Here is a 24842-nt window from a genome sequence, read left to right as displayed (position 1 = left end):
AAGATTCATTGACAATAATTGCCACAAAAACACGGTCTGTCATTATCGTTCAAAGTGTTTCATGGTTGGAGAGTTTGGCATGCAGTTTCGCTGCCAGACCGGACCGACAGTTTTGGGAATAAGCGGGAGAACCTGCGGTGCCTCTGCTAAACAGCCTCTAATAGAAGGAATTTATTTTTTAAGATTATTTATTTGGGCTTTTCCACCTTTAATTGATAGGACAGCTAGGTGAGAAAGGAGGGAGAGAGGGGGGGGAAGACACGCAGAAAATCAACACAGGTCGAACTCGAACCCTGGACATTGAGGCATAAGCCTCGAAGTATATGTGCGCCTGCTCTACCCGGTGAGCCAACCCGGCCACAGGAAGGAACTTGTTTTGGTGGAACGTGTGTACAGTACAGGCCAAAAGTTTGGACACACCTTCTCATTCAATGTGTTTTATTTTTATTTTCATGACTATTTACATTGTAGATTCTCACTGAAGGCATCAAAACTATGAATGAACACATATGGAATTATGTACTTAACAAAAAAGTGTGAAATAACTGAAAACATGTCTTATATTTTAGATCCTTCAAAGTAGCCACCCTTTGCTTTTTATTAATAAGGGAAAAACTTCCACTAATTAACCCTGACAAAGCACACCTGTGAAGGTAAAACCATTTCAGGTGACTACCTCATGAAGCTCATTGAGAGAACACCAAGGGTTTGCAGAGTTATCAAAAAGCAAAGGGTGGCTACTTTGAAGAATCTAAAATATAAGACATGTTTTCAGTTATTTCACACTTTTTTGTTAAGTACATAATTCCATATGTGTTCATTCATAGTTTTGATGCCTTCAGTGAGAATCTACAATGTAAATAGTCATGAAAATAAAGAAACACATTGAATGAGAAGGTGTGTCCAAACTTTTGGCCTGTACTGTACGTTCAAAAGTTGTTTTAGTCGTGCAACAGGAAACTCCGATTGGACAGATAGTCTAGCTAGCTGTCTGGATTTACCCTGCAGAGATCTGAGGAGCAGTTAACCATAGTCCTCACAAATCAGCCGGAGGTTAGAACGCCAACACAGAGACAGAGGAAGGGGACGGGACATTCGGCCGACAAGACAAACATCCAGCGGATCTTCTGGCGGCACAGGAGCAATCGCGGAAATGAAATGTCGTCGATATATAGACTAGGCACGCAGACACTTTTGGTTTTAATGCGCCAGACTCCTGGACTAAATTACCGCACTTTCTTGAAATCAAGTCAATTTTGCCTCTTGGACAATTTTGAAATCTGGTTCTAAACCTGCAAACTTGTACTTGTAACAGCTTTACATAATTGTATTTTCTTTTGCGTCCCTATTATCCTAATTTATTCATCAAATCTTTGTCCAATTCCAAATAAATAAAAAGGTTGAATGTCTTATTTGTCCATGATTTTACCCTTGTGTTGTCTTCCCGTCGACGTGCAACTTTTTGTTTTTCTCGGTCAAAAGTTAAAACTTTTTTTGGTCGTCTTTTTCCGACACTTTTTGTTGCTTTTCCACCTATTTGTTTCTCTCGCTTTTTTCAAAGTTTTTGTCACTTCCAGTTTTTCGTTTTTATGCACCTTTTGAAATTTTTGTGATTTTTTCCCCCCACGTTTTTTAAGCTATTTCGTCACTTTTTTCAATGTTCTATTATCATTTTTTCCCCCCCAAATGCTATAAAAGTGAATAAAACTTGTGAAGAGCGTTGTAGGGAGCCAGCCACCTTATTTCTTTTGAAAATTTGGTATTGAAACTTTTTCAAAATGGGTCAAATTTGACCCGAGGACAACAGGGGGGTTAAGATTCCTTTCTCCACTCCTATAAAAAAAAAAAAAAAATGGGTTGCTTTTTCATTTTCAGTTTTAAAAATGACACAGCAAGCTCTCTTTTAGGGCTGTGCAATTAATCGAGCAGCCCTTTCTACCTCTGTATAGTATAGTTGTGACATCACAACCGTACGGAAGTCCTGGCGGCTCGTTTAAGGGGCGCAGTTTCTGAATACCGGCTGTGCAGTTAATCGAAATGTAATCGCGATTATGATTTTGGCTCCCAACCATCACAAAAAACAGAATAATCGAGAAAAACTATTATTTAGCTCATTACGTTTTGCAAGTAAACTCTTATTTTCTCTCGTGTTCTGAATGAAAAAATAAAAGTTTAAAATAGGAAAAGTATTACGGCAAATTTCACAGATGTATGTGTTTTTTTTTTTTTACTGTTGATTTATTTAACTTTTTCCACTGTTTTTTAAGTTCAATAATCGCAACATCTCTCCAGAAGTCAACGAGTAATCGTGTTAAATTATCGTGATTTCAATATTGACCGAAATAATCGTGATTATGTTTTTTTTCCCATAATCGAGCAGCCCTGCTCTCTTTCTAGCAACAGTATGTTGTGTGCGAGTGCGAGCCCCCCTACCTTTCTTGAACTCCTCCAGCATGGCGTCCAGCTTGGTGTCGTTGAAGACGTAGTGCAGCGGGTGGTTGTAGAACTTGGTGATGGTCGTCATGGGGGTGCAGTCGTCCGGGTCCACCAGCGCCAAGTCCTTCACGTACAGGATTTCCACGATGTTGGACCTGGGGAATCAGAATCAGACACAACGTTGACGAGTGGCCACGAGTACTGCCACGTGGAGAAACCAAATCCCAAATCTACTGGAAGCACACCGCTACAAAATGGACCAAAAACACACAACAACAACTTGGGCAGATAAAAACAAAGATATGAAACTAAAATTTTAAATGATACGCTCTACAGTTCAACCAAAAGGGGATCGTTTTACTTATTTTGTGCAGGATCAAAGTGACTAAATTAACTTCTTCCCATTTCTAAAAACATTTTTTGTTGCCGTTTTGCTTTTGCATTAAACTAAATGTTTGATCAATTTGATTCCTGGCCATTTTTTTTTTTTACTTATTGACATTTTATAGACCAAACAAATTAATCTTCTAAACTACACTGCAGCAATTCTACGACACCAGAGGGCACTGATTTAGTGATTTGCAGGACAGAAGTAGTCCAGACATCAAAACTGAGGCTGCACTGATTCGGAAAATATCTAATTGCGATTACTTTGACTGATATTGCGATTGCGATATGATTCACGATATTGGAGGGAATGATCATGTTAGTATCATTTATTCTCATTGTCATTGAAAAATATGAAGATTTAAAAACGTAAAATTAATAAAGTGTGATTTGTGCGAGGCTCTGTACCAAATAAAGATGGTTTCTGTAGTCTGGGATAGGATTTGCAGGCCTGGACGTCTCTGCAGCACCACAATACTTAACTCAGAACGGTTTGACACATTTCACCCCCGCTGCGATTTGGATATTACGATTAGTCCATATTGCGATTTCGATAAAATTGCGATTAAATGTGCAGCCCTATGCAGAGAGGGCATTGATTTGGTGATTTGCAGGTCGGAAGAGATCTAAATTGAAACCGATCTCAAATTTGATTAAAAAGACAAAATGATAAACACATGAAATCGTGGCTTCAACAGCATTAAAATGACTGTTTCAACATGTAGTTAGGGCCTGCTTTACGTTGAACTACAGTCACTTCAACGTTGCTGAAACAACCGTACAGTACAGGCCAAAAGTTTGGACCTTCTCGTTCAATGTGTTTCTTTATTTTCATGACTGTTTACATTGTAGATTCTCACTGAAGGCATCAAAACTATGAATGAACACATATGGAATTATGTACTTAACAAAAAAGTGTGAAATAACTGAAAACATGTCTTATATTTTAGATTCTTCAAAGTAGCCACCCTTTGCTTTTTTATTAATAAGAGAAAAACTTCCACTAATTAACCCTGACAAAGCACACCTGTGAAGGTAAAACCATTTCAGGTGACTACCTCATGAAGCTCATTGAGAGAACACCAAGGGTTTGCAGAGTTATCAAAAAAGCAAAAGGGTGGCTACTTTGAAGAATCTAAAATATAAGACATGTTTTCAGTTATTTCACACTTTTTTGTTAAGTACATAATTCCATATGTGTTCATTCATAGTTTTGATGCCTTCAGTGAGAATCTACAATGTGTTATAGTCATGAAAATAAAAAGGAAACGCATTGAATGAGAAGGTGTGTCCAAACTTTTGGCCTGTACTGTATGTGCACATTAGACATCCAAAAAAATCTTTTCAAGCAAGCTTAGCGTCAGGCTGCATTCACACACACTGCGGCAGCCGTCAGACAGCCCGGCAAAAAAAGGCAGTAAGGGCTGCAAACTAACAATTATTTTCATAGTCGATTAATCTGTTGATTATTTTCTCGATTATTCGATTAGTTGTTTGGTTTATAAAACGACAGAAAAATGGTGAAAAATGTGGATCAGTGTTTCCCCAAAAGCCCAAGATGACCTCCTCCAATGTCTTGTTTTTGTCCACAACCCAAAAGATATTCAGTTAACTGTCTCAGAGGAGAGAAGAAACTAGAACAATATTCACATTTAACAAGCTGAAATCAGAGAATTTTTACTTTTGTCTTAAAAAATTACTCAAACCGACTAATCGATTATCAAAATAGTTGGCGATTAATTTAAGAGTTCATCTAACTAATCGATTAATCTTTGCAGCTCTAAAGCGCAGGTTTCCCCCAATCTCAGTTTGAGACCATACTTTGAGACAGATTCAACTTTTGGAAAAACACAACCCGTCTTCACGCTGCAGTTGCCCATCACGTGAGCGGCGATCAGACTCGTCGGTGTGTTTTTGAGGCGGTGCGAGAGTCCCGTACAGGAAACAGGAAACATCGCTGCCTCTATCCCTGCCACAAGAACTTTTAAAACGCCAAAACACAAGCTCTGAACAGTTTCCTGCAACAACAAAGCACTAGTCGCTCTGTCTTTTTTATTTCTCTCTTTCTCCATGAAAGGATGCTGCCTTCAAGTGCGGTCGGAAAATGTTGCGATCTATCAACGACCTGACGGAAAACAACAACTGTGAAATATGTAGACTACTTGTGGGACACTGATAAAGAAGACAACAGGACGTCACACAAATGGGCCACTCCCACTGACGCAGCACCCTGGTGAAAATCGGTGGATTGCCTTTAGTAGTCTGAGCGTGCCCTTTACTCAGACCTCAGTTTTATTGTTACTTATCGGCCGACGTATACACAGATACCAATATATCTGCAATAAGATGATATGAACTCTCATCTTTGACCAAATCAACTGGAATCTTAAAAGATAATACTCCCTCCCAGGCTACTATCTGATCCAAAAGTATTTTTTTTTTTGATTTTGTTCAATATGTTTATGAAGGGTTTTCCAAGTAGTATAAAAAGGGACAAAAGATTAGGAGTAAAACAAATATGCCAATATGAAAAGAAAAGAGGAAAGAGAAGGAGGAAGCAACTTGGGGCGTATTACTCAACACAGTGAAATGTACCGTTGCATCACTGGTACACAGAACTTATCAAAGAAGAGGCGAGTGGCCTACTGTGAATCTCACAACTGTTCAAGGTCTGCACTGTTAAGTCGCTGTATTGATTGTTTTCACGAGTCTAGCTTTTGGTTGCCAGAGCTCTGTAAAAAGCCGCCCACCTCTCCTCCTCGTAGATGGGAACCCGGGTGTACCCGCACTGCATGATGTCAGACATGGTGGAGAAGTCCAGCACGACCGAGCTGGGCAGCATGAAGCAGTCCTTCAGGGGCGTCAGGATGTCCTCCACCGTCTTAGTGCGCAGCATCCCGCGGCTGAACTCCTCCTTCACAAACTCGCTGCGGTGGGGATCAGACACGGACAAGGAAGAGAGACGTTAAATACACATCATGACGTAAGGGCAACTCGACGCTATATATCTGAAGCAGGGCTGGGTTTTAAAGTGCTCATATTATGCTCATTTTCAGGTTCATAATTGTATTTAAAAAACGTTGTACCGGAATAGGTTTACATGGTTTAATTTTCAAAAGACACCATATTTTTGTTGTACTGCACATTGCTGCAGCTCCTCTTTTCACCCTGTGTGTTGAGCTCTCTGTTTTAGCTACAGAGTGAGACCTCTCAACTTCTGTAACATCTTTGTTGGGAGTCGCACATGCTCAGTAGCTAGGTAAGGACTACTAGCCAGTCAGAAGCAGAGTATGAGGGCGTGTCCTGCAGTACCTAGGTAAGGACTACTAGCCAGTCAGAAGCAGAGTATGAGGGAGAGCCCTGACAGTACCTAGGTAAGGACTACTAGCCAGTCAGAAGCAGAGTATGAGGGAGAGCCCTGACAGTACCTAGGTAAGGACTACTAGCCAGTCAGAAGCAGAGTATGAGAGTGTGCCCTGACAGTAGCTAGGTAAGGACTACTAGCCAGTCAGAAGCAGAGTATGAGGGCGTGCCCTGACAGTACCTAGGTAAGGACTACTAGCCAGTCAGAAGCAGAGTATGAGGGCGTGTCCTGCAGTACCTAGGTAAGGACTACTAGCCAGTCAGAAGCAGAGTATGAGGGCGTTCCCTGACAGTAGCTAGGTAAGGACTACTAGCCAGTCAGAAGCAGAGTATGAGGGCGTGTCCTGACAGTAGCTAGGTAAGGACTACTAGCCAGTCAGAAGCAGAGTATGAGGGCGTGTCCTGCAGTACCTAGGTAAGGACTACTAGCCAGTCAGAAGCAGAGTATGAGGCCGTTCCCTGACAGTAGCTAGGTAAGGACTACTAGCCAGTCAGAAGCAGAGTATGAGGGCGTGCCATGCTAGCAGCTAGGTGAGCATTATAACATGTGTTGTCTCTGAAGTAAAGGCTGGACTACAACAGAGCTGTTTGGAGCAGTTGGTGAACAGTGTTTTCTGTTGGAGATGGTAAGTCCCTTTGGGGGGGACTTTGGGCTTTTTCACTTTGTAAACCTATAACATGCACAAAAAAGATTTATAACACAATAAAGGAAAGGGAAAAATGCCAAAAAGCATAATATGAGCACTTTAAAAAAAATCTATTTTCCAATTCAAATCGCTCTTCATTTGAATGATGGGATATCGACTCATAAAATTCACAAGATCGATCTTTAAAGACGCTCCGTTTTAAAGCCAGAGAGATAACGGTATCAAATGAAACTAGACAATCTAATCTAGATGGATTCTAAGGAAGCCACATGTCTTGCTAAATAACGCTCCAAAGTCAGGCCAAATCGTGGCGAGGGAAAAGAAACTGACATGGTCACTTCCACAGATGTGTGGCTTTAAGTATACATTAATCCCTCGGCACTAGAGAAAGCACTTATTAACTGCTTCGGGGTCAATTATTTACATTAATAGTTTTAATAATGCACCAGGTTAGAGCAGGGGTCTTCAATGTTTTTTAGGCCAGGGACCACTTAGCTCAAAGAGAGGCCGAGTAGAGACCCCCTACTGCATGCATCTATATCTACTGTATCTATCTATCTATCTATCTATCTATCTATCTATCTATCTATCTATCTATCTATCTATCTATCTATCTATCTATCTATCTATAAAAACCATTTCAGGTGACTACCTCATGAAGCTCATTGAGAGAACACCAAGGGTTTGCAGAGTTATCAAAAAAAGCAAAGGGTGGCTACTTTGAGGAATCTAAAATATAAGACATGTTTTCAGTTATTTCACACTTTTTTGTTAAGTACATAATTCCATATGTGTTCATTCATAGTTTTGATGTCTTCAGTGAGAATCTACAATGTAAATAGTCATGAAAATAAAGAAACACATTGAATGAGGTGTGTCCAAACTTTTGGCCTGTGAACTGTGTGTGTGTGTGTGTGTGTGTGTGTGTGTGTGTGTGTGTGTGTGTGTGTGTGTGTGTGTGTGTGTGTGTGTGTGTGTGTGTGTGTGTGTGTATGTTATGTATAAAATATATATATATATATATATATATATATATATATATATATATATATATATATATTCAGTGAGAATCTACAATATATATATATATATATATATATATATATATATATATATATATATATATATATATATATATATATATATATATATATATATATATATATATATATATTGTAGATTCTCACTGAAGGCATCAAAACTATGAATGAACACATATGGAATTATGTACTTAACAAAAGTGTGAAATAACTGAAAACATGTCTTATATTTTAGATTCTTCAAAGTAGCCACCCTTTGCTTTTTTGATAACTCTGCAAACCCTTGGTGTTCTCTCAATGAGCTTCATGAGGTAGTCACCTGAAATGGTTTTACCTTCACAGGTGTGCTTTGTCAGGGTTCATTAGTGGAAGTTTTCCCCTTATTAATAAAAAAAAGAAAAGGGTGGCTACTTTGAAGAATCTAAAATATAAGACATGTTTTCAGTTATTTCACACTTTTTTGTTAAGTACATAATTCCATATGTGTTCATTCATAGTTTTGATGCCTTCAGTGAGAATCTACAATGTAAATAGTCATGAAAATAAAAAGGAAACGCATTGAATGAGAAGGTGTGTCCAAACTTTTGGCCTGTACTGCATATATACTTTTTTTTTTTTCTTCTCTTTTTCATCAAACTGCAGTTTTTGCAAGTTCCCGCAATTCCATCGCATAAAACTGCATAAATATCATATATAGCATATTCCATCACTTTTTTAATAAAACGTGCCGCATAATCAAGGATTTTTGCCCGCAACAATCACAAAAAAACTTTTCTGGAAGGACTGTCTTTCTTACCTGTAAGGGTCGTTGACGCTTGTGCGGATCATCTCCATGGTCCTCTCCCTGATCCCACAGGTGCTGATGTCCCGCCTCAGGCCCAGGTCCAGGATCAGCCCCAGAGGGCAGGACAGGGGGCAGGTGAGCACCAGGCAAACCTGGGCCAGCCAGGTCAGAGCCGGCGCCAGCTGGAACCCGTAACCGGAGCACAGCATGTGGGGACCCAGCTCGGCCAGGAAGAAGATGAGGAGGCCGCTGGTGAACACGGCCGCGGCGATGGAGCCCAGCGCCCGGTACAGCAGGACGCCGAGGACCGAGTGTCCCACAGCGCACAGGAACAGCAGAGAACACGTCTGGGATGGACAAAAAGACAATTTAGGAATACATCTCATCAGAATCAGCTTTGAAAAAGGTCCCATATTGTGCTCGTTTTCAGGTTCGTAGTTGTATTTTGGGTTTCTACTAGAACATATTTACACGCTAGGGCTGTGCAATTAAATCGAAATGTAATCGTGATTATGATTTCAGCTCCCAATGATCACAAAAACAGAACAATCGAGAAAAACTATTATTCAGCTCATTACGTTTTGCAAGTAAACTCTTATTTTCTCTTGTGTTCTGAATGAAAAAATAAAAGTTTAAATAGGAAAAGTATTAAGGCAAATTTCACAGTTATTTGATTTATGTAACTTTTTCCACTGTTTTTTTAAGTTCAATAACTGCAAAATCTTTCCAGAAGTCAATGAGTAATCGTGTTAAATTATCGTGATTTCAATATTGACCGAAATGATCGTGATTATATTGTTTTCCATAATCGAGCAGCCCTATTACACGCTTTAAAATGTAAAAAAAAAAAAAACACTTTTCTCATACTGTCTGTCTGAATATACCTGTAGTCACCCTCTGCTCTGATTGGTCAATGTTTCCGGGTCTTCGGGCTACATCTACACTACTACAGTTTGGTTTAAAAACGAAATATCTTTTGCTACATTTACGCCTCCTGTCCATAATACTCTGGCGTTTCCGAGCCCCTAAATCGGAGACGACGAAGGACTTCAGTCAGCCTCATCAGGTCGGGTTAGGTAGCTTACACACCTTTCAGTAACAGTTCCACCTCGTCGTCGGTACAAGCTAATGAATCCCTGCGCTTACTTTTTTTTACCATTGTATTTTCTGTATTTTCAACTTATACACCCATGATTTTCAACCGCAGAGTAACGTCAGACGATCTACATCCTGTTTACAGCGGCACGCACGTGCCCAGTGTGTGTGAACGGTAACGTGATGTGTGATGTCAGACCTGTTAATATGGACGCAGATTAGTTCTGCTACTGGAGCTCAAACTCCATGAGGACGGAGATCGTTTTTGTCTCAAAATGCCGCTTTGAAATGAAAGCATAGCAGTGTGGATGTAAGCTCGGGATCTCTGCTCCGTCATTGCAGCCGGGGAATGTGTACTGTAGCGGCACTTTCTACCTCTGTGTAGTATAGTTGTGACATCACAACCGTACGGAAGTCCTGGCGGCTCGTTTAAGGGGCACAGTTTCTGAATACCGGCTGTGCAGTTAATCGAAATGTAATCGCGATTATGATTTTGGTTCCTAATGATCACAAAAAACAGAATAAATCGAGAAAAACTATGATTTAGCTCATTACGGTTTTGCAAGTAAACTCTTATTTTTTTCTCTTGTGTTCTGAATGAAAATATAAAGTTTAAATAGGTAAAGTATTAAGGCAAATTTCACAGTTGTAGGTGTTTTTTTTACTGTTGATTTATGTAACTTTTTCCACAGTTTTTTAAGTTCAATAATTGCAACATCTCTCCAGAAGTCAACGAGTAATCGTGTTAAATATCGACCGAAATATTCGTGATTATGTTTTTTTCCTTAACCGAGCAGCCCTACGGCTGTGCGCATTTCTCTGTGGATTGAGCGTTTTGGTACTTTCACAGTATTTATACAGCACCTCGAGCTGCTTTTATTATCAACAAAAGACATGAAAGTCTCACTTTTTACTATCAGACCTGTGTGAATCTGACTCTGATTACTCTTAACGCTCAATGTATTTGAACAGAAACAGACATAACAGCTAAATACTAAAAACAACAAAAAGCTTAACAAGGTAAACATTGACTACTGTGTACAGATATAAACCAAAAAGTATCTATAAAACACCACCACACAATGACATACATGTGTAGACAGTAAGATAGTAGTGCAATGGTGCATAGTGCAAAGGGTGCTGGTGTAATAAATATGGGGTTATATACCAGACTCATAAAAAGATGTATTGCCAAGTAAGTAGCACTAACAAGGAATTTGCCTTTGATGTTGGTGCACGCATAAACATATTAAACATTTATATGAAATAACAAACAATAAAATACAGAAACAACTGTACTCCGCTACACTTCAGAGAGAAATATTGTACTTTTTACTCCACTACATTCATCTGACAGCTTCAGTTACTTCACAAATTAAGATTTATGCACACAAAACACTAGTAGTTTATAAAATCTGATGTTTTTTGATAAATTAAACTAGCCAACAATATGATGGCCTACTGAAAAGATTAGACCATTAAACACACGACTGTTTAGATTGTTTCCAGTTTCTAAATTGTTAAATCTGATTGTTTCGAGTACTTTCAATACTTTAAGTACATTTTCCTGATGATACTTAACAGACTTTTACTTAAGTAACATGTTCTACTTTTACTTGTAAAAAGAGTACTTTCACAGTGTGGTATTAGTACTTTCACTTAGCCTAATTAAAAGGATTCTTCCACCACATGTTTAAACATAACATTAAGAAAAAAAGGGGTTTTATTGAATAGTGCAGGTCAGGATGTGCAAAAATGCTGAGGAGTGTGTGCAAAAGTTTAGAATATACAAAATGTGCAGAGGACAGGTATGTGGTCCAGGATGTAGTCGCCAAATCTAACTTTATACACGAGGTGCTGCCGTTGGCTTTCCCATCTAGTTTTCAGAAACTTACCAAGAAGTTGCCCCTACGCCTGATCGGCTCCAGGCGCTTGGCGGCCCGCTTCTCCTCCTCGGATCCGCAGCTGTGAAGGACGTACAGCTCCACGGGGTCCAGCCACAGCAGGCTCAGGTTCACTATCCTCAGCGTCCCGCAGACCAGAAGCAGCAGCACGACCAGCACGGCCAGACCCCACGGCGGGATGTAGTCTGCGGATGGACCGCTGATCTGCAGTCTTTCCGAGCCCACAGAAGCCCATTTGTCTCCGCTCAGCACGCACAGCTGGTAGTAGGTGTGCTCGCCGCCAGAGATGCTCCTCTGCCGGACCTCTACGTCTACCAGCCGGCTGTTTTCCTCGTCCTGGGTGATTTGACCCGTCACCTGGAAAGGGGACTCCTGGCGGTTTGACTCCAGCTCGCACGGGTCAGGCGCATCCCCGACCGACCCCGCGGCTCCGCCAGCTGCCCCTGCGAACGCCACCCACGTCCAGTTTCCATCCAGCTCAGTCCCGAAAAGACGGAGCTTGAACGTGGCTCCTTCTGGCGCCGAGATGATCCGATCCTTCATGCACACCAGACCGGTCGGGTCTTCCAGTCGCAGCCCCAGAACCAGCGGAGCTTCCTGGCTGCAGGCGCCGTACCTGATCCCGCAGAACAACAATATCATCAACAGGAACCGTAGACCTGCCAAGCTGGCCACCATATTGGAATTGGTCCGCCTGGCTCTGCTCATGTGACTCCAAGCCCCGTTGCGGCCCCGCCCCCCCGCGGGGCGTTCTGGGAACGACGTCACACCGGAGGACAAATGGAACGCACTGGGCTCATGGCTCAGCCAAACAAAACGAACACAACTGCAACTGAACTGCGTGGCGGCCATTTTGGTTCTACGCTTACCAAGCGTAACGATGGATATAACCGATATAACTGTACATGTTGGGGCTTGAATGTGAATTTTTGTGATTTTAGGCTAACTGCACCCGCCCTCTTCTCAAAAAGCAGCGAATTGCAGTCGGTGTGTGCTCACAGCCAATACGATATGACGAAACAAGAAGGTGTGACCGCTCATCTTTGTTAGATTTCATGTAAACAAGTCATTCATCACTCGGGCCCTCATACACTTCACATTCATTGAATTCATGCTAATTTAATCACACTGTCTAACATTTAAGGAAAGGATTGCTTCACCCTTTTTCAAGTACGCCTGGAAACAAGTACTCTTATGCATCAAGTTTTAAGTTATTTCTTGTCATATGCACAACAATTAGTCTCTAAATCCATTTTGTCTGATGTTTTTCAACTTTTTTTGCATTTTGTTATGTTTGAAAGGTGCTATATGAATAAATCTTGATTGAATTAGTGTTTGAATCAGGGAAGAAGTCGTTGGCAATGAAATTCCCTCTAACAATGCTCATTTAATATGTATAAAAAGAAAAGAAAAACATACAAAAATATATCTTTTCGGTAGACAAGCGTATAGTTATAACAAGGTGAATGAACTGTAATATAAAGAGGAATGTAGTGAATGTATACGCGTAATGTGAAACTGGTAAAACATGACAATATGAAGGTAAAATTAATACAATGTGCAACATTCACTGCCTTGGATGTATATATTTTTCAAAATGTATATATATATATATATATATATATATATATATATATATATATATACACACACACGTCTTTTTCTATTTAACATTTACTGGTTTTCTTTAATGTATCTTTTTATTGCCTCCTTTATTTTGTTATTATATTTCCAATGCCTTTTTATATTTACCACTCCAAGATGGAAGGAGGCAGAGCTGTAGTCACGTCCACCTTTGTCGAGTCCAAGACCAGGACTAGTTGAGACCGAGTCAAGACAGAGTCCAAATGAGACACAGTCAAGACCGAGACAGAAAAAAAAGAATGCTCTTCAAGACCACTTACTGTACTTACCTGTTCATAATGTATGTGATGTGGGAGACAGTATATCTTTTATTTTAACATACTTTGCATTATATTTTTGAATTGTCATCTGTGTTTTTTCTTCTTCACATACGCTAAATAAAGGTATTTCCCCTGTAAATTGGTGTATAAAAGTGTATCCGAATACAGGACATGAAGTCATTGATGCTCAAAACTTCCCTGGGGAGGACACCCACTATGATATGAGTTGCACCTTTAACACAATACAGTTTTGAATCCGTCCAGTTATAAAATACATATTCCCTGTCGTCATTTGTAATAATAATAATAATATTATATATATATTATATATTATATAATTATGACCTGTCTCTCTTAGTTACGCTGTTATAGTTTTAGACTGCCGGGGGACTTCCTTCCTTCCTTTCTTTGACACACTGAGCTGCTCTCTCCTCTCCCTCTCTATTACCATTTGTGTGTATCCCGTCCCAGAAATGCTTGTTACTAATCCTAGCTTCTGGGGAGTTTACTCCCCGGAGTCCTTATGTTTTTTCCACCCAGCGTATTTCCTTGGAGAACGTTGGCACCAAGATCCTGGTTGCAGCTGTCGCCGTGGTCCTGCTGCACTCCCTGCTGTCATGCTGCGTCCTGCTGAACCCTGCTGCTTCCTGCTACTTCCATCCATGCTCTGCTGGGCCACGCTACATCCTGTAACGCCCTGCAGCGCCCTGATATGACATGAACTACTACGACTACCATTTGAAGTCACTGTTCCATTATTAATGTGACTATTATCGCCACTGTTCATCGCATCCCCAACCGGCACCGTCAGACACCGCCTACCAAGATCCTGGGTCTGTCCCAGGTTTCTTCCCAAGAGGGAGTTTTTCCTCGCCACTGTCGCACTGCTTGCTCTTGAGGGAATTACTGCAATTGTTGGGGCTTTGTAAATTATATATAGAGTGTGGTCTGGACCTACTCTATCTGTAAAGTGTCTCGAGATAACCTGTGTTATGATTTGATACTATAAATAAAATTGAATTGAATTCATAATAATATGTTCTCATGTGTGCAGTCTTTGTACGAGAAGAAGTGCAGGATTGTTAATGACAGGATTATAATAACCAACTTCCTTTTGATAACAAAACTTGAGGATCCACCCAAACGTCCCGTAAACAATCCTCCCATCAGTTAACGTGAAAAGATCAACTCCTGCAGACCAAAAGAAAACTTAATCCCACTAATCCCCAGAGAACTTTCTATATAAAGTTATTATAACATGAATCAAAACAGACACAGATTTTCTGTAGAGAAATATATCTCAGGTTTATTTAACCTTGTAGATTTCTTCAAATGCCTTACAGTACTTACAAAACAGTTATGTACACGTTGCTTTAAAGTGACACGACCCTTGTTAGGAAGTGTTCCTCCATCTTTGTTCAACCAAGAAAGTTCCCAACCAATCAGACCATGTTACAGCGGTGACTTGTCTACAGCCTCCCCCCCTGGGGAAATGAAAAGGGAAAATAACTTGGGACTTCCATATCGGAGTTTATACATCCAAGACCAAACTGGATTTAAAGTATCGTTGCATTGCTTACCTATACATATTTTTGTATTGCAAGTGCTTAAAGGGATACTCCACCGGTAGTTGAAATAGTTCTTATCACGGTCTCCCCTGGCTGTAGATAGGTGGGCCAACGCATTTTTTTTTGTCTCAGTGCAAGTAATTAGGTTGTTTTTTGGTCTTTTGTTGGCTCACTTTTACTCATAACATGCTAACCGGCAACATAGGATTCCATTCACTACGCTAAGCTAACTAGCGGTGGCACTGCCGGTGTTGCACCGGACTAAAACGATGCATGCACAAAAAATGCGTTGGCCCCCCTATCTACAGCTAGGGGAGACCCCACCTATCTACAGCTAGAGGAGACCCCACCTATCTACAGCTAGGGGAGACCCCACCTATCTACAGCTAGGGGAGACCTCACCTATCTACAGCTAGAGGAGACCCCACCTATCTACAGCTAGAGGAGACCTCACCTATCTACAGCTAGAGGAGACCCCACCTATCTACAGCTAGAGGAGACCCCACCTATCTACAGCTAGAGGAGACCCCACCTATCTACAGCTAGAGGAGACCCCACCTATCTACAGCTAGAGGAGACCTCACCTATCTACAGCTAGAGGAGACCCCACCTATCTACAGCTAGAGGAGACCCCACCTATCTACAGCTAGAGGAGACCCCACCTATCTACAGCTAGAGGAGACCCCACCTATCTACAGCTAGGGGAGACCCCACCTATCTACAGCTAGGGGAGACCGTGATAAGATCTATTTCAACAAACGGTGGCGTATCCCTTTAAATGATCTTAAATTTGCACTGCAACTTTGAAAACCTCAGATAAACACGGCCTGATCTCTCCGTGCACGTAAAGAGGCCGATAACGGATGCCAAAACGTGTCGTGTGTGGCGCTTCGCTCGCTCTTCTGTTCCTGCATCGCTCCACATGCATTTAAAACCTCAAAACAATTCAAACAATCTACTTGAGTGAATGATAAACAGTGTGGAAAACACACTCTGCATGAGAACGCTGCAGCAGAAAATATTTAACCTTCGTGCCGGTCTAATCATCACACCGCTGCGCGGCTAAAAACAACACGGCAGGAGTTGCTGATAAGCCCCGCTCCCCCGCTCCTTTCACATGGTAGGAAAAAAAAAAGGTCCAAACAATCAAAACGGCTCAGCAGATCAGACCGGCGGTCAAAGCCACCAGGAATTTCAATACTTTTGAGCGGCGGGAGAGGAGTTCGAGATAAGGGCAGGATGTAAAATAGACGAGGGGAAAGTGAGAAAGAGGTGTGGGAGGACAGGCCAAAAGAAAAGAGAGGGAGATAGGCTTCAGGATGGGGTCGGATGACAGGAAAAGGGGAAGGATGGGAAATGATTTTTGGCTGAGAAAAGAAAGCTTTGGTTATCACTTCTGACAAAAAAATAAATAAATAAAAAAAAGAGTAAATTATGATTTGAGGTCAACTCTGTGCAACGTTTATTGCTATTTAATGCCGTCCTGGCAAAACAACGGAAATAAAAACATATCTCGTAATAAATAGAGCTATTTCTTTTAAAGTTCTCTTTCAGCATCACGCCGATGCCCATCTCTTCATGTACAGAGTATTTACAGTTATATCACACAAAAAACAGCAATCAGGGAACTGAACACAGTGTTTCTGGGTAAATTAACCCAATAAAAGCTGCGTCGTAACAGCTGGAAGCCCGTTTCACACAACCACACCTTCAGGTGCCTGAAACAACAACAAAAAAACTCAACAACAATAAATACAATGTTTACAATAAATACAACATGAATTAAGTAGAATAATTGTTTGCACGTTTCCCAGTACACAAAATGGTAGTCACACAGCCAACCAGTGGCTTCACTGGAAATCAGTGTAAGACCAATTGCTACATCATGGAGACCTAAATGAACCAGCAGGCAGGTCTAAATGTCCTTCCAATAGAGGGTAAGGCTATGTCCACTCTAGTTTTCCCTTTAACGCGCAGGTTTCTCCAGTGAGCTGGAAGCTCCTGCTGAAATAAATCTATGGTTTTCAAAGTGGCGATCCTCTCCGTGGTCGGATTCACCCGTTATGGGGACCCCCCCGAGGGTAACAATTTGCTAAAACCCCTGCCCCCCTCTTAAGCGTGATTTATGGTTCAGCGGAGGCTCCGCGCAGAGCTTTTGCCGTAGCCTACGTAAGTGGCCTGAAGTTTATACTGGTGCGTTGGTGTGTGTGTGTGTGTGTGTCCATCTCTTAAAGAGAATAGCAGGGCCTGTGTGTGTGTGTGTGTGTGTGTGTGTGTGTGTGTATATGTGTGAGAGAGAGAGCTATACATTTAGCCCCTTTTTGCTTTTCCAACCACTAGGAAACCCAATCCACTCCCACATTCTGGTCATAATTCTGGTTACGTGTGGTAGAGCGAGTGAGAGAGTGACGGTGATTATTATTATTATGTTTCAGAGCGAGCAGCGACTCTAGAGTCATGTAGTGGGAGAACCAAAGGGTCTCCTCCTGTGTTTTCAGACCACGGTGGGAGATCTGGAGCAGGAGAAGTTAACCCTCTCCTTGATTTCATGTTGTTTACGGAGAAGGAGAACCAGAAATGAGTCGGGTACAACGCTACCAAGCCACGGCCGAGCAGCGTGCATCGCCTCAACGTGTAGTTACATTTTTCGAGAGGTGCACGTCAGGCTACGGCGTCGGGTCGGTGTCTCCACGTATATCTACCTACGTAGATTTAACGCATAAATCACAGTCTAGTTGACTAACTGGTTGTTTTGGGCTCCGTTGACTTCACGCTGAATGACTTCTGAGCACATCTCTGATAAACAGCAGTTTTAAAGTGGCGCTTTTGCATCATCCGTTGAGGAGAAACTCAGTTTTACAGTCGATTGGTCGACAAAATCATGGGAGCAAGAATTCCTTTAAAACGAGGACAGCCCCAGTAGCCCGGCCCCAGGTTTGCTGTGCGGTAGTTTGGTAAAGCACTGATTAATGGACCAACATGGGAGCAAAATATAAAAACAAAAAAAAAGACATAATAAGGTCTGAAAACAGTTAAGACCTTAAGAAAATAAAATAAACCCTCTTTATACACATTGGGCTTTAGTGGTGCCGTTAGGTCAGTGTAACGCTTATCAGTTAAATTCTCTAAGCACAAACGGACATTTGGAAAAACAGAAAAATGGGTTCAAATATCAAATTTTTCATTTTTTTTCGTCTTGACAAATTAACGTTAGTTAGGTGGAAAGAGGAAGAGAATACCATGGCAGTATTGAATAATTGGAGCCCAGACTAGAGCTGGGCGATTTTTTTCCCTAAAAAAAACTCGATTTACGATTCGATTTCCCCCCCTTCCATTTAAAACAAAATAACTGCGAACTGTAAATATATTTTAAAAATATATATTTATTGTATTTAATTAAAGTGCATCAACATAAACAAAATTGCAAAGGAAAACCCCTTTCTCTAACTGAAAAGTCACTGTGCAGTGTGCAACAAAGATTGTTAAACATCCAAATTATTTATACTGTATTTGGATTGAAGAAAAATCAATCAAAATATGAATCGATTTGACCTACCAACTCGATTTTTAAATCAAATCGATCTTTTTCCCAGCCCTAGCCCAGACGCAATTTTGTAATTTTCTAAATTTCTGAACCTCTGAAGAAAAACAGTTTAAAGATCCAATTTTTTAATTTATAAAGGTGGAAAAAAATGAAAAATTTGATATTTGAACCCATTTTTCTGTTTTTCCAAATGTCCGTTTGTGCTTAGAAAATTGAACTGATAAGCGTTACACTGACCCAGTTACTCAATCATTTCTTAAATAAATCAAATTACCACAGTGAACCTGGGGCCTCTTTTTGGGGAAGGGGGGGGGGGATATGGGGGCCCCAGAGCAGGTTGTTAATCCAGTTTTGAGAAATCATCCCACAACAAGGACAAACGCTTTGGAATATTTGCTTTTTCAGATTTACACAAATTACAAGTTTAAAGTGTTTTTAAAAAACAAAAACAAAAACAGTGCTAGCTTATACAACAGTTGTTCTTTTTTTTTATCTTTTCATATATCATCAACAAAATACTGCATCTTCACAGTCACTTGAAATGGTTTCGGCGTCGCTGCATACATTTGGAGAAACACAGTAGGTTAGATTACAACATGCTAGCAGCTTTAATGTCTGAGCTCAGTCCTGCTACAGTCGCCTTTGTGTTCAATCTCTTTATCGCCACCGGGACGCTTCCTCCAGCTCCTTATCTGCTCCAAACACGGGTTGAACTGGTTCAGTATCATTTACAAACACACACACACACACACAATAAAATGTACTTCACGTTGTTGCAAGTGCAACACGGACACACTAACACATGATTTGGTACAGATCCAGGAGGGTTCGGCCCTGACGGGAGAGTGAAGACATGCAGTGGAATGTTTCGCTGTCCATTACATCTCGTCAGGTTATTGTGCTGCGAGCGTTTCCAAAAGACTCAAGTGTCAATCCTTAACCCTCGGCTTTACTGCAAGCTCAAAGTTTAACAAATGCACGAGAGACACACGTTAAAGGAACAGCTCGGCACGTTGGGAAACACTTTAAAAGGTGGTTACAGGCCAACCAGACGGCAGAAAAGCCAGTGTGACTGATCAGTGTCCCAGAGTCGGTCAAAAAAGTGCCTCACAACTAGCCATATGTCTCCATAACAGCAGGTGGCGCTAATCTGTACTGTCGCCCCCAAAAAATGAAAACCGGCAGCTGATTGGACGAACGCGTCACGTGGGGTCTGGCTTCTCTGGAAATTCAAAGCCAGACTGTCATGGCGGCTCGTTCAGAATACGATCTCATATTGGACTGAAATACAGTACAGGCCAAAAGTTTGGACACACCTTCTCATTCAATGTGTTTCCTTTTTATTTTCATGACTATTTACATTGTAGATTCTCACTGAAGGCATCAAAACTATGAATGAACACATATGGAATTATGTACTTAACAAAAAAGTGTGAAATAACTGAAAACATGTCTTATATTTTAGATTCTTCAGAGTAGCCACCCTTTGCTTTTTTTGATAACTCTGCAAACCCTTGGTGTTCTCTCAATGAGCTTCATGAGGTAGTCACCTGAAATGGTTTTACCTTCACAGGTGTGCTTTGACACCAAGGGTTTGCAGAGTTATCAAAAAAAGCAAAGGGTGGCTACTTTGAAGAATCTAAAATATAAGACATGTTTTCAGTTTCATTATTTTTCATCATATGTTTCATTCATAGTTTTGATGCCTTCAGTGAGAATCTACAATGTAAATAGTCATGAAAATGAAAAGGAAACACATTGAATGAGAAGGTGTGTCCAAACTTTTGGCCTGTGCTGTAGTTCACCGAAACATGTTCCTGAAAACATTTTTTTACAATATATTTTTATCTGACTTCCGCGTGTTAAAAACCCTCTTATTTATAAGCTAATCTTGGTGGGAAAAGGTTAAGCTTTAGAGGTGCTGGTAGTCCAATTAAAAAAAAAAAAGAAAATAAACTTGGTACCGAGTCAGGCTAGCCGTTAGCCCTTGTTCCCAGTCGTTTAATGCTAAGCTAACTGCGTCGTAGCAAATGCAAAAAGTATCGCTCTTCTCATCAAACTCTCAGCAAAAAAAAGCACATCTCTCAAAATGTCGAGCTATTCCTTAAAACAACTGCTTCATTACATGAGACTAGTAGGAAATATAATTGAACAGGTAATCCATATTTTCAAAACATAAAAAGACTATTTTTTGTATGGGATCGGGGGGCTTGGACTCATGACCTCAGCATTTCTAAAAACCTGCCTCAGCCCCGCAAACCAGAGCCTCTGAGAGAAAGATGGTTGTGTTTGCGTTGCAGTTTTTTGTCAGACTATAATAATGTAATAAGAACATGTAGGAAGGCTCTCAATAAACGTGGACAGCAGATAGTACTTGCTCATAAAAGCTGTAAGCATTAAAAGGTGCAGTAAGTGATGCTGGGCAAAGATTGTTGATATTTGAACTCAACTGACGCTGCTTGTTGCCGATTGGCTGGAACAGTGTTTTTGTGGCTCGTGCGCTCCTTTCTGATTGTTTTCCATTGACACAGCCAGTGCTGTGTATTAACACCGGATTTATTTTCAGTGCACACAGAAAACAGAGAGCCAGGTGACCGTCAGGAGACATTGGCTTAACTTGACAAAATAAAATGTACCGGATTCACATTACGTACTGTACCTTTAAACTAGTTTAGATTATTTCTTCATGCCACTGCTCTATTGTGTCAAAGTGAACCCACGTTTGCGTTACATTAGACGTACATTAACTCAGTTGACATAATAAATAAAAAGCCCCGTGTAACTTCCAGCCATGAGTTTTGACATCATCTTCGTTTCATGTCCGTGGACGCACAGTGTTAGCCTGACAAGCCAGACCCAACATCTGGCACATCCAGAGGTTGGGTCTGGGAACTCCCCATTGGCAGGGATCAATCCAAGGGGGCGGGATAAACGGTTGTCTTTCAAATTCCCCTCTGCACCCAACAGGATAGCGCTACAACCAATCAGAGCAACGCTAGTTGATGGATTAAATTTCTGCCGTATCCGCTCGGCAGAACTCCGAACCACATCTTCCTTTTTTTAAGAAAGACTTCAGAGCCGTTCTTTGTTCTTTTCTCAAAGAGAAGCTGAACTCCAAGTCTTCCAGAGTCGCGGCCAAAGCCGATTCCAAAGACAGCTGTTCGCCAGCAGCAGCGGCCATCTTCTTTGTTTTGTTTTTCTGCCGTCATTATGTTAAGCCCCGCCCTTCCGACTCCTATACACGATGTGATTGGCCTGACCAGAGTCCAGCTCACAAGCCAACGGAGAGTTGCTAGACGGACCCTGGCTGCAAATTCCATTTGCTGCCGCTGGGGGTGCGTCTAGATTTCTACTGATTGTGTTGCAACAACTAAAGGTCCAGTTTGGTCGGCTCTTGGTGCGGCGGTGGCGGCGCGGTGAAGCGTTGAGAAGGAACACCGCGCGCTGTTCACAGTGTCCCAAGTACCAAGCTTGTCCGTCAACTTAAAACTGGTTTTAAGAACCCCAAAAAAATAAGAAAATAAAAATAAAATCTCTACAATATAAATAAACAAACTGAATGTCAACATAAATATATAAATTAATGTTAATGTACGTGAAATAAACATTTAAAAATCACTCCTGGAAATTAGACAATTTAAAACATAATGCCAGCTAATTGTCACTAGAAGTATCGACTTAAAAGGACCATACCGGTGTTTTTGCAAGTTTTACCAGTGAAATATTAAGTAAGGGCTGCACAATATATCGTTTTCTTATCGTCATCACAATATCAAGCGCCGCAATAAACACATCGTGAAAGACACTCTGAGATTTTTTGGGTTAGTTAAAAGAAAATATCAGCAGAAAACTGCATTTTAAAATGTAATGTCGCCTTTTATATTCAATTCAATGTTTAATTTGTTCAATAAAAGAACATTGAAAATGATTTCCTTACATTTCTTTTAAATTCATCGAGCAGTTTTTTGTTGTTGTATTTCAGCAGAATACTAAAAGCAGCAGAACTGAGTTCACTTTAACATCTGTTTATTTATCGCAAAGTAATATCATTATCGCGATATTCAACGTTATCGCATATCACATATTTTCCTGATATCGTGCAGCCCTATATTAATATTAAGTGCATTATACTACAGCCAACCGTAACACACCATCCTCTGCGACCTTTCTCACTCATTCTCTAATGTTGCTGGTTTTGTATCGTTATGTTATTACTGCTTTAATGCTGTTTAATTGTTTGGTTGCTGTCTCTTATTTCTGCGTTCCTTTAATTGTAAAGAGCTGAAGATCTTTGCCTTCTTAATTTCGATCATTTGACACGGGCTCGGGCTCGCGCTCCGGGTTGCGCGGTAAATGAGCGGTCAGGTGATGCATTTCGATTAGCGCGAAAATGGATGCTGAGGAGGTGAAATGCTGGACTGACCCTGGCAGCAAATTACATTTGCTGCCGCTAGGCTGTGCGTCTAGATTTCTAGGCTAGAAAACTGCAGCAAGGTTTGTCTAATCAGCGTCTTTACGGTTTGTTTTAAATTGGCGAAAACATGCAGAATCACCGGTACGGTTGTTTAACTCTCCGTGAGTACAGTGACTCTGGTCCGTTTGCTGGTACACTGTCAGAAATAAAGGTACGGTTGAGGTCCATTTATGTTCTCTGAGGTACAACTGCTGGTGATGTACCCCCAAAGGGTCATAGTTGATCCATAAAGTACACATTTGTACTTTTTCTAGGTTGAAAGGGTACAAACGTGAGAAAGGGTCCACGTCTGTACCATTTTTCGAACACATAGGGGTACGATAAGAAAGATGTCAGTGTGTGACCCACGCTGTGACCAAAATTATGTTGGGGAATGGGATGGCTAGTGCCTCAGGGCTGTCACGGAAATTATGAATTTCTGAAATTCATAGTCCTGGAGCATTTAGGTCCATTATTGTCCCTAGGGATACACATTTGCTCCCCAAACTGTAAGAGAACAAGTATGTACCCTTGTAAAGGGGTACAATTGGTGTACCTTTGAGGGTACTGCCCCAGTGACGAGCTGTTGGACCCCTTAAGGTACAAATTTTGCACATTATTTCTGACAGTGTAGTTAATTTGACTCACTGATGGATAAATTCACTCGATCACACCTGCCTTACAAAAAAAATCGTCTCAAGTCTAAAGAAAACGCTGAAAAAAATACTGCCGCTCTATAACTACAATAAAAACCTTCACTGTTCTAGTTTATACAGTTTTTGGATGGTTCACTCTTTGGAAAAACATAAATGGAAATTGAATAAACTAAAAAATAAAAACAATTTAACACACTCCATCACTGATCTGGACAGTTTTCAGTTGACTTAAAGGGCCAGTTCACATAAATTACGTGTAAATAGCTTCAGTTTTCTGTGAGGAGGTTTTGAGATTACCTGCCTCTGAAATAACAAACTTTCCCTTTTACTTTTACAAAACTTGACGAATGAAACCAAAAGCATCTGCGAGTCTTTTTTAGTAATCCTGGTGAACTGATCCTTTAAAAAACAAACACTCATACACAACCCTTTGTCTATAGTTCCAGTCATACTCACTAGTGTTCCCTTAAGTTCCGCCATCTTTGTAGTCTCTTCTGGATCTTTTTCAGCGTTGTTTTGGAAGGGGGAACATGCAGGACGGGATAAAGGAGGATCTCGGTTTACAAAACACACATCAAGTGCTGATCCTCAGCGTCCCTACAGAAAGGTTCAACGAGCAAACACGAAGTAGTGTGTGAGTGTGTGTGTCGTATGAGTGAGTGCACTAGGGCTGCTCCCTCTTAGTCGACTAATCGGTGGTTTTGGTCTTAGTCAACTTAGATTTCTTTAGTCCATTAGTCATGTTGATGCTTATTTCCAAGAAACGTACAGTACAGGCCAAAAGTTTGGACACACCTTCTCATTCAATGCGTTTCCTTTTCATTTTCATGACTATTTACATTGTAGATTCTCACTGAAGGCATCAAAACTATGAATGAACACATATGGAATTATGTACTTAACAAAAAAGTGTGAAATAACTGAAAACATGTCTTATATTTTAGATTATTCAAAGTAGCCACCCTTTGCTTTTTTTATTAATAAGGGAAAAACTTCCACTAATTAACCCTGACAAAGCACACCTGTGAAGGTAAAACCCTTTCAGGTGACTACCTCATGAA

The 24842-nt window shown here is 40.8% G+C and overlaps 1 protein-coding gene across 1 annotated transcript in view; it reads right to left on the bottom strand.

Annotated features, from left to right (window-relative positions):
• LOC120545406 (metal transporter CNNM3-like) overlaps nucleotides 1-12347 on the bottom strand; it is a 29589-nt gene extending 17242 nt beyond the window's left edge. Inside the window, 4 exon segments of the mRNA XM_039779699.1 lie at nucleotides 2434-2591; nucleotides 5574-5750; nucleotides 8670-9004; nucleotides 11648-12347. Of these exon segments, the coding sequence (XP_039635633.1) occupies nucleotides 2434-2591; nucleotides 5574-5750; nucleotides 8670-9004; nucleotides 11648-12334 (1357 nt within the window). The 5' untranslated portion in view covers nucleotides 12335-12347.
• Nucleotides 12348-24842: the final 12495 nt, after the last annotated feature.

Source organism: Perca fluviatilis, chromosome 17, assembly GCF_010015445.1.
Source record: "Perca fluviatilis chromosome 17, GENO_Pfluv_1.0, whole genome shotgun sequence".
Classification (NCBI taxonomy): Eukaryota; Metazoa; Chordata; class Actinopteri; order Perciformes; family Percidae; genus Perca; species Perca fluviatilis.
The sequence above is the reverse complement of the archived record's forward strand: the minus strand, read 5'-3'. Positions and strand labels throughout refer to the sequence as shown.